The sequence below is a fragment of the Aptenodytes forsteri genome, unplaced genomic scaffold (assembly GCF_000699145.1).
Source record: "Aptenodytes forsteri isolate BGI_AS27 unplaced genomic scaffold, ASM69914v1 Scaffold136, whole genome shotgun sequence".
In the NCBI taxonomy this organism is placed as follows: Eukaryota; Metazoa; Chordata; class Aves; order Sphenisciformes; family Spheniscidae; genus Aptenodytes; species Aptenodytes forsteri.
In genome coordinates, this window is record NW_008796111.1 from 1,433,270 (window position 1) to 1,443,913 (window position 10,644).

Below are 10,644 nucleotides of genomic sequence, written 5' to 3' on the forward strand. Positions count from 1 at the left end.
CGAGAAGACAAATAATCTGGTTTGGTTTCTACTTGACAAAATTACGGCTTTTAGTCTTGAAGTGCTAAGCCTTTATGTACTGTGGATTAACGGAGAGGGTGATCTGAAACATGGTGATTCCTCCATGATGAGCTAGCTATCTTCAGTTGGTAGCACTGGAATTGAGACTACTGGAAAGTATTCCTAAGGTTTTCAGGGTAGTTTTGATTGTCTGGTGGCTTGTCTCATTAAGTCCCTCACCATTTAAGACAGGATTCATTGTGCTGAGAGTTTGTGATTTATGTAAAAGCATAAGGGGCTTGATTCTCTATTGCCAGGTAACGGATACTGTCACTTACATCCACTTTGCATTACCGTAATACATTGCTGTTCTGCTTTGGGAGCGTTTGGAACCCACCTGATGCAAGGCAAACCTGCCATATGGTGCAAGAAAAGTTTCAAATTCAGTGTCTTCTAATGCTTTTCAGGTTAAAAACAAAATAGAACCTCACTTCAGTGAAAACCCAGTTGTCTTGGGGGTTTTGTCCTCCAACTCTTCCTAATATCACTGGTGATGCAAACTAAAACTCCTGCAAGTAATCCTTGCTGATGATGGTGGTGGTTCCCAAATCTAACCCAGAGTCTGGAATTCAAGAGGGATCTGTGCACTGTACCTGATGTAACCACAACTATGTGGCAACAACAGCAGCAGCGTGAACTTTGTAGCAGTGCGATAACTTTTTTTATCAGCTCCAGTATTCAGAGGCTGAGGTTAAAGTCCATTTTGCCAAGTGCTGTTTTAAAATGTGGGTGCGTGGGCTGGGGAGGCTCAGTATCTTGCAGTGGAATTGATCTAGGAATGAGTCCAATGCTCAGCCTTGCAGAGGCATCCTGTTCCCTTTTGAGAGGAGGGAGGAAGGATAAATTTATGTGGGGGCTGATCCTTTTGTGTTCAGTGATGGGATGGACAAGATCTAGTCTCTGAGAACCAATATAGGAAGTACCCTGTCTCTTAAGTTGCTCACTGGGTTCATACTGCATTTTTGTAGTGACTGCTGTCTTTAAAGATTCTCTGGTAGATAGTTCTCGCTCTCCTGATGTGACTTGCTGATCTTGGAGCAAAATTATTCTGGTAATTTTTTGTTTCCTTGGAATTTATGCTGACATCTTCTCTCCAAATACTTTCGTATGTGTCCTTTTTCAGGGAACAGAGGCAAGAGAAACTTAGATCAAAATATATAACTGCTCTTTATTGTTGTTTGCCTACTTCTGTGTCTGTGATAGTTCAGGATAAAGGTTTTGAGGTACCTATGACCTCTTGTGAGGTCCCATTGCTGCTCCCTGATTCTCCCTGAGCGATAACTAGACTGTTTGCTATTTGAGGTGGAGGCCCAAAGTCACTTCTGTGATACAAGTGGGCTACTGGTTAAAAAGCAGAGTCTCCTTTTTTCCCTTTATCTCCTCCTATGTTTAGCTATTTATTTCCTCCCCATTTTGCTAATGCTAGTGTTCATGCAGACACATGGTGAGACAGATTAGGGAGCTGATCCAGCTGAAAACTAACCCATTTTAGTAAGGGAAAGGATTTGTTTGGGGAGTGCTTGCTGGTAATTGCTGGCACAGGGAGGCAATATGAATGAGGGGGAGGGAAAGACATTGCCTCTTTTGCAGCAGCCTGTGCTTATGTTGGATTAAAGTGACTCTGGGCCCACACCCATGGTCATTGTTGTATGTTGGCTGGCAGTAATCTCTGCTGAACAATGCCAGGCTCCTCTCATCCCTGCTTTTGAACCTGCATGTAAGCGCTGCTGTCTTCCTTGCCTTGGCTCCTTTCGGGTCGGAGCAGCAGTAGTCAGTCTGCAAAATGGAGACTTGCTGCAGTGCTGAGTTTGCCCCTCTGCTCTCAGTGATTGAGGGCACCAACTGACCCATGCTCTGGTGGCAGGCAAGTACCTGTGAAGGTCAAACTGATTTGTTTCTCTTGTTTGTTTCCCTAGGTGATTTCTCTGGTCAGCTTTTAGCTTATTTGAGTCTTGGTCCAATATTCATTATTGTTGGCTTTGTAACACTCATCATATTCAAGAGAGAGCTTCACACGGTGAGTCCTTCTCTCCCTTCCTAGCTTCTCCTTATGACAAAAGTCTTTTCCTTTGTCACCTGGTGCTCCTGTATTCACACTTCTTTTTCTCTCTTTAAAGAGCAAGCTTAGGTAAGGTGATCTTCCTGTCAAAGAACAGCAGGAGACACTTATCACCTGTACCAGGTTAAAAGACAGCTTAGCCTTTGCTGACTTTTCTGTTACTCTGTAGTATGTTTTGGGCATTATCTGTCCAAAAACATCGAGGGAGATGTCTGAGGAACTAAAGAATGCAGTTGCAGAGGCTGAACACTCCCAAGATCCAGTGGGATCATAGCACTAGTAGGTTTCTACAAGATGGGCAGCATATGCAGGAGGTGGTGTCTGTAACTCAATAGGATGTGCTTTCTTTGAACTACTGAGGCAGAAAAGGGGCCACAAAATAAAACCTACAGATTCCCAGGGGAGTGGATCTGTCTATAAGGGCTGCTTCCCAGCTGTGAATTGAATACCAGGGACAGAAGAGACTTGCTTCTGTCCAAGTGACTAACAAGGGACTCTTTTGTAATACATAATGGTTTCTGTCTGCTCCGACAGGTAGTTGGGAATCACTGTCATGGATAAATTCCCTTTAGGAGGTGTAAACCTCTTGTAACATTTGCCCTCAGTGAACAGATAAAATAGGGGCCAGTGAAAGGATTTTGGCATCAGATTTCTAATATAAGGCCATGGTGTCATGGGAACCAGTGGCTCAAGGGACCTGGGAATGGGACTTCTAGGTTATTAAGCCAATGCTAGCTAGGAGAGGCAGCTGTTAAGTTTTGGCAACCCAAAAGGTTTCTTGTTGACCCAAAAGAGAGAATAAGTTAGAGTAACTATTGCACAAATTCATAGGTTTTTGAATACAGGGGCTTGTTAGGCGTTGGTAATGAGACAAGTGTTGAGGTTGATTCCCAATTCTTTATGTGGGAAGTCACCATTCAGGTGGAGAGAGGCACTAGCTGACTTGCAGCAGCCTGACCCGTAGCTCAGGACATAGGGTGAAAAATTGCTCCATCATCTGGAATGGGACAGAGTGTTAAGGAGGCAGATTATCATCACCAGCTGGGAATTTGATCACAGCAGCAAGACTAATTTAGGGGAGGTGTATGGACCATGGAATTAAAGAGTAAAAATAAATGCTACCAGTCTGGCTCAGTTCAGAATGTGACTTCATTGTAGACTGAAGACAGCAACTTCAAGATGAAAACATTCATAAAGGGAAAAGCCAGAAAGCCTAAAAGTCACCTTTTTTTAAGCTATTTACCCAAATAACAGTGAGTGCACTCCCCCTGTTGGTCGTCGGGGAAAGACAATCCCTTAAAACCTGCCCTGTTAAAAAATGTCACTTTCTATACTTGCTGGTGGAAATATGCTAACAGAATTGCTATACAGTGTCATTTTTGTCTCTTTCTGTGTATCATCTGCTGAAAAGCTGCATATACACAATATGTTGCCAAATACACAAAGTGGGCTGAAAAAGAAATGCTTTTCTTCCTCAGGTAGAGAATTTTGAAGCCGTTGGTTTTAACTCTAGTAGTCAAAAAAGAAAACTAGAAACATATGGTTTGGGGTTTTCTCAACAGAGAGAGCTTGGTAAGTAGATGGATCTTTTAGATAGGATGACGCAGTTGTCTTGCCTTCACAGATCTCTTTCTTGGGAGGGCTGGCATTCAACGAGGGAGTGAACTGGTTAATAAAAAATGTAATCCGGGAGCCTCGGCCCTGCGAAGGTATGGTATGGCCCATTGGTGTCACGGTGTCGGTCGAGTTTTGAGTGGAATGCTAACTGTGGGGGGTTAGAGGGTATTTTCCCCTTTGCCTCATGTTGGCTTTGGATGTTTGGGTGTAAGAAGGCTGGCAGAGCCATCTGAGCAGAGACGTGTCCTGTGAACTCATGTGCACATACTCCAGCAGAGTGGTCTGGCTTCACATCTGGAACGTTCCAGCTGCTATGTACAGAGTAGACCTTGACCATACTCTTTCTTCTTCTCTTCCCAGAAGCCCATTCAACAGTGACCACAAAATATGGGATGCCGTCCAGCCACTCCCAATTCATGTGGTTTTTCTCTGTCTATTCCTTTCTGTTCCTTTATTTAAGGTAAAAATTCAATGTCAGGTTTTGGCTGTTAATATGTTGAAACACCTCAAATAGATGGCTCCCTTACTGTGTGCCACCCAAGTGGCATAATGGAATTAAATCTGAGGAACTGCACAATTTTCTGTGGCTAGGGTGGATGAAGCATGTCTATCTCAATCTGAACGTAGGACTGTAGTTACCATTGCTGAAAACTGAAGGGTACGGGTGGGCCTCCTATGCCTATCTGGGTACAGGTCTCCCGATTTGCTTTTTCTAAGCCATGATGATCCACCAGTGTGAGGGAAGAGGGGGGGAATAGGGAGGAGGAAAGAAGAGCTGCTTTCTCATGTGTCTACTCAGTTTTGTCAGTGGGGTTGTCTGCAATCTTTTAGGTAATACCTGTTGCCCACTTGCATGACCTTTTAGTTCATCTCCCTTACCAAGTACTGGTTTTACATGCTGTGCTGTGCTTTTCTGAAATTCTCGCTGGGGCATGGCTCTGTCTTGTGGCTCCACATGTGGAGAAAGACAAAACTCACAGTTCCTCCTAGCTTTGTGGACGATGGAGGGACTCTGACGTCTTGGCTCCCTGTTGCATATGCTCAGCATGTGCCTTTCGCATCAGTTGCAGTAATTGTGAGCATTCTGCCTTCCATCACAGCAATCCCTGTTAACAGTTGGAGAGAGAGAAGTATGGCTTTCTGGGTTCTCTTTAACTCCTGCCAGTGGGACAGATTGCTGCTGGGATGGTGTCGAGCTGTCCATGACCCCACTGGAGTAGAGCTTTCCTAGGGTTTCAGAGATAGTGAGAACAGAGATAAGGACTGCTCAGCTCCCTGCCACTGTGCTAATGGCTCTCCATCTCTTTCAGAATGCACCAAACAAACAATGCGAGGTTTCTGGATTTACTATGGCGACATGTGCTGTCCATCTGCCTCGTCACAGTGGCTTTGCTAGTCTCATATAGTAGGTATGGAGCAATTGTTTGTCTTAATGCTCTCATACAGTCCTGTGGCCTTTAACAGCCAGCAGACCTGTCATTCCTTATCCTGCATTTCTGATCTGATTCTTGATGACTGCATTTGTACAAGTCAGAGCTTTGTGGAAGCTGCTGTGTTGCCATGAGACCCTTCAAATAAGCAAACAAAGGTGCTACATGTGTGGTGCTTCACAGAAGCATTTATAAAACCCAAGATCAGTTGAGCTTGTAGCAATTCCCCATCGGCTCCATTGCCATGCTCTAGCCTCACTGCCTCGCCCTCTTTCCAGCACTAATCATGAAAGCATTACACCATGCCTTGGCACACCAGCATCTGCAGCATGTGGATTGCTACAGTTGATCAAACTAATTGTTTTGCTTGAGCGTTAGTTAATAAAAACATTTATAGCTGTTTGACTTGCAAGATTCAGTTGTATTAAGATGAATGAAGAAAATGAAACTTTGATAATGATTTTTTTCCCTTTAGTAGATTTAAAAAAAATATATATATATACACACACATATAAAATGAGCTCCAGTGATTGGAAACCAGACAAATTCAGGCTAGAAATAAGGCCGCGTTTTCCACAGGAAAGTAATTACCTGTTGGCACAGTTGACTGTACACTAGAGATATATACACACATATAAAATGAGCTCCAGTGATTGGAAACCAGACAAATTCAGGCTAGAAATAAGGCCGCGTTTTCCACAGGAAAGTAATTACCTGTTGGCACAGTTGACTGTACACTAGAGCTGATTCCTTATTACTGGTTATTTTTAAAATTCTGACAGGATAATTTCATAAGAGATATATCATCTAATTAAAAATTAATTTGAGGAAATCCAGTGGGCTGTGCTAGGCAGAGGGTCAGATAAGATGATCTTAATGGCTTTATGATATATGGGTGAAAAGAATTTTGAATGTGACTCGTAGCTCGTGTGCAGGGATAACTCAACAGACCATTAATACAGCTTTCTGAATGGCTGCAATCACAGTAAGCACGCTGTGGTAGTGCAGCCTTTGTGCTGTCACATTTGAGAGCAGCAAAATCGTAACAAAAATGGTGTCTATGTTCTTAAAAGCCTTTAAGCCTGGCTTTGGTGGCTTGGAGGGGTCTTGTCTTGTTACTGGCTTTAGAAAAGTCTCTCATGGGAACCAACATTAATAGTTCCTCAGCTAATCCAGAGATATATGAAGAAGAATGCGGAGGGTTATTAAGTTAAGCTCAAAGTTTCAGCGCTCTGAGCTGAAACTGCTGTAGCAGGGAAGACAGTTTTTCCCAGTTTTTTCCCCCACTTTTTTGCCAGCTTTTTAATGAAAAAAGTAAGATACCTGCTTTTAACATCTGGAGGATAACTTGCTCAGAATGTCTGAGGGTCCAGTGAAACATCAGCCCTTGAGTCATGCCTCCTCTTGTTTTAAAGCTTGTCTGGTGACTCTTCTCTTCCACTGCAGGGTTTATTTGCTTTACCACACCTGGAGCCAAGTCTTATATGGAGGTGTGGCAGGAAGCATTATGGCCATAGCCTGGTTTGCCTTCACACAAGAGATACTAACTCCTCTCTTCCCAAGGATAGCTGCATGGTAAGTCTGTGGAGGTTTTATTCCTGCAAGTCTGCATTTTGTGGATTGCTGTTTTGCTCATTAAATGAGTCCCTTGCAGTGAGCTGGTAACACAGGTATAGTAGAATTCCCTGGCAAAAGAAAATTTTCCTAGTCAATCGGTGTAAAAATTGTACCTTGCATCTAAAGCAAAACAAACATAAAGATACTTCAGTCTCTAAAATTTTAATTGTAGCTGTACAAGCCCTGACTGTAAATGGGCTGCTCAAACTTCTATGAGCTACCGAAGTTACAGATGTTAGAAATGGGAATTCCTGGGTTTTGTTCAGTTTTGCATACTTGACTGTTGTGTGGCTGTGTAACCTACTCATTCCTACATGTTTTGCGTATAGAAAGGATCATATAGCCTTGCCTGATATGGGTAGGGGAGAGAGGAAGTTTAAGCAACTGTTTTTTGTAAAGCCCTACTAAAGTTGTGAGGTGTGGCAGAGTGCTGGAGAAGCTTTTCAAGCAGGACAGACCTTTCGTAATGAAGGTCTAATGACCTAGTGAAATTGCAAAACCATTTAAATGTAATATAGTCTGGAAACATTGTATAAGGAAAGGAAAAACAAGAGGGGGTTTTTTTTGATTAAATGTAACAAGGAGCTCCTTTCCCAGACTGAAGGGTAATGGAATAGTAATGTTAAGTCTGGAGCAGTGTTTGTGCTATTTTTTTTTTTTATTTTGATCAGAATTGTGGTGGAGGAAGTCTAATTATTTCCCCTTTTCCACCACCTTGTCCACTTCCAGGCCAATTTCAGAGTTCTTTTTAATCCGAGATACCAGCCTCATTCCTAACATCCTGTGGTTCGAATACACAGTCACGAGAGCAGAGGCAAGGTAAGTGACCTGAGGGGGGGAAGAGCTGTAGCTGGTTTGACTTGTCAGATGTAATTATTAATTTATTTTCTAATATGTAGATAGCTGCTGTGGGTAGAATAGGGCAGAGTAAAGAAATACCAAGTTGAGGGTTAACCACTGCATCTGGAAGGTGAGTCTGTTGGGGAGCGTGAGATTAAAGAATGTTTCATTTAAATAGAATTTCAGCTCCCTAGCCCGTGTGTTTTGCAAGCAAGTGTTTATAATCTTGCATCTGCATATGAGCTTGTGCACACTTAAGACATGGTGGATGTTCTAGGACTGTAAAGAGTGGGAAGGACCGATCTCCTTTTAGAGTCTGGTGGGGGCAGCTTTATTTTTGCATGGAGCTAAGCAGGGCCTTACTTTAATCCTCCTATCTTTTGCCTGCTGGTTTGCCACAATACCCTGCGATAGGGCTGGGGCCATCTCTCTCACCCTGCCCTCTGTGTTGCCGTTGCAGAAACAGACAGCGCAAGCTGGGTACGAAGCTCCAGTGACTCGAAGTGTGGGGACCAGAGTGCACGTTTTAACGGAGACAGACAAGAGCAGAGACCTGGGAGCAGCAAGGAGCCTTTTAACAGACGGACCAAAGGAACAGGCAGGGACTATACCCAAAACCTGAAAGCCTTTGCTCTGCTTTAGCAGCTAGCTGGATGCTCCCTGATGCATGTGGGACCGTGCAGGAGTACAAACTCATTTTCAACACAGATGCACATTGCTGGTTGGAATGTACCATCATGTCTACGTCAGGGGAGGGGGGAGAAAATGCCTGGTGTCATGTTCGGGGGAGGGAAAACCAAAAATGAATCCTTTCTGTGACTTTTTTTTTTCCAGCATGAAATATACACACTATTTATTTATTTTTTTAAATGGAACTATTGTTTTTTGGGGTGGGTGAGGCATTGATTGTGTGTTTTGTTTTTGCTTTTTGTTTTGGGTTTTTGTTTTTGGAAGAAGATGACCAAACTAATCTCAAGTTGATCATGCTTAATTAGGGCTTTTAATTTTTAAAAACTTCTTAGGAGGGAGGGGAACTATGATGGGGCAGAAGGGAGAGGAAGGCTTCCTTTCCTTTTTGCAACCACTTTGGGAGATCAAAATCAATTCCAGCTGCACTTTGTACAGATGGAAAGAAAGACTAAAGATCTGATTTTTAACACTAGTGACGGTTCTGCAGGGAAGCCTGCACAGATACCATTAAGGGGAGTGTGTGTGTAAAACAAAGGAAAAACTGAAATATACTGACTATTTTTTTTTTCCACTGCTGCTCCTGTTGTGTAATTAGCAAGAGTGTCTTTCTCAGAATCTCTTCTGGGTGGCAAGATTATCATACATATCTCATGTTTATTCCATCTCTTCCTTTATACTTTTATTACCTCAGGGTTGCTGTGATCTGTACAGCTTCTGTTGTTGTACTGAGTGTGCTACCGATGGCACTAGAAAGCCTGTTTGGTTATAAGCAGTGCTGTGCTCCAGTACGAGTCAGCCGAAAGCCTTACAAAATTCAGTCGCTAGTCTCTGTCTTAAGCACTGGATTTTAAATTTTTTTTCTGTTAAAGCTTAAGGGAGGGATTTTTAAGAATGAACAAAGTGACAACCATAAATGAATAACAAGGCGAATGACTAATAACTAGCTAGGCTGCTGTCTGAATTACTTCTCGAAGAGTCGTGTTAGAATCAACCGTGAACTCGAGTAGTGGGCTTATCCTAGCAGAGACTCCTACCAGTTATTACGGTGGCTTGGTCGGGGTTCTGCAGTAGTAACCTTGAATGCTGAACTCCTACAAGCAAGTTTTGTTTTCCATCCTTCTTCCATTCCGATTCTTCGTTTGGCCAGTCAGCTCTCTGGATGCTGTGTCTCTGTGGGAGTGTGCCTGCCATCTGTGTGTGCTGGTGATGCCTACAACTTCTGTGATCCATGAGTTAACCTGGCAAGGGCTATACTCAAAGTGCTTCAGGGCTGTGCATGGACACTTTCTGTATTTCTAGTATATAGTGCAGCAGTTCAAGTGTAACTACAGGGGAGTATTTATTCAAAGCACAATTGACTTGAACTTTCACAGATAAAGGACAGCTTCTGAACTGGCTCAAAGGTCATCGGTGTGCCTTCGATGCAGTCATGTGAGCAGAGGTAAAATGACTGTCACATCTCAGTCTTGCTGCCTGTCTTACTATCTCCACTTTATCAGACTCCTGCATTATAAAGCTGCTTGAAGTGAGATGTGTTTCTCTTCATCTTGATTTTTTTTTAAGTTTTCATCTGTGCCTGTTGCCATAGGAGTTTGTGTGTTCGTATGGAGTGGGAGCTGCTGCAGAAACTGTTGGACAACCAGAGTGTTAACTGTAGAAAGCAGTGATCCTGATCTATGAGATCAGGAATGAAGGCTGTTTAAATTTCTGTGTTTAAGTAGCTATGGGTAGTAAACTAACTGTTTTCAGTTGTTACAGCAAATATTTTTTTTTTAAAGAACTGTTTAGTATTCGCATATCGTGAGCAATCCTGTTAACATCAGAAGGACCTGAGCACTGGATATGCTTTGAAGGTGCATCAGAATAAAGAGGCATCTTGCAGCTTTCACAAGGACATTTGATCTGACTTAGAACAGCTCTATTAAAATGAAACAGGACATCAGATAGGCCACGTGACATGGTGGTACCATATGTTTCAGTTTTGAATGCTGGTACTAATCACTTATGTCTTGCAAAACCACTTATTTTCTCTTTATATCTCTTGTAAGTTAACTTACAAAGCCAGAAGGGAGATCACAACTCTCTTCGCCAAGGACGAGGCTGAACGAGTGGATTGTCTCAAGAATGGCTAGCACTTCCCTAGCCTCTCTTAAGCTGTTATGACAGACTGCTGGAAAAACTGTATGTGGAAGCACCTATGGAGAACTAGAGCATAGGGAAGAGGTTTCATCTCCTCATGGAGAGCAGTGTAGTGTAAAAAGCTGTTCTACTTCATGTTGCCTTCAAACCCAAGCTTCCTACAGTAATTCTTAGGAGTGAGGGAGAGGAAGA

At 42.9% G+C, this 10,644-nt stretch overlaps 1 protein-coding gene across 1 annotated transcript; it reads left to right on the forward strand.

The window, feature by feature from the left end:
* The first annotated feature begins 1,972 nt into the window (after window positions 1–1,972).
* DOLPP1 (dolichyldiphosphatase 1) lies at window positions 1,973–8,870 on the forward strand. Its single transcript, XM_009286911.2, has 7 exons — window positions 1,973–2,077; window positions 3,744–3,828; window positions 4,097–4,196; window positions 5,047–5,145; window positions 6,613–6,741; window positions 7,513–7,602; window positions 8,084–8,870. Exons 3-7 carry the CDS (start codon window positions 4,129–4,131, stop codon window positions 8,118–8,120), a joined length of 423 nt encoding a protein of 140 aa, XP_009285186.1. The 5' UTR covers window positions 1,973–2,077; window positions 3,744–3,828; window positions 4,097–4,128; the 3' UTR covers window positions 8,121–8,870.
* The last annotated feature ends 1,774 nt before the right edge of the window (window positions 8,871–10,644 follow it).

Coding starts and splice junctions, on each gene's coding strand:
- DOLPP1 (XM_009286911.2), top strand. CDS start 4,129: ATGCCGTCCAGCCACTCCCAATTCATGTGGTTTTTCTCTGTCTATTCC. Junction 5,146..6,612: donor TTGCTAGTCTCATATAGTAG/GTATGGAGCAAT, acceptor CTTCCACTGCAG/GGTTTATTTGCTTTACCACA. Junction 7,603..8,083: donor GTCACGAGAGCAGAGGCAAG/GTAAGTGACCTG, acceptor TTGCCGTTGCAG/AAACAGACAGCGCAAGCTGG.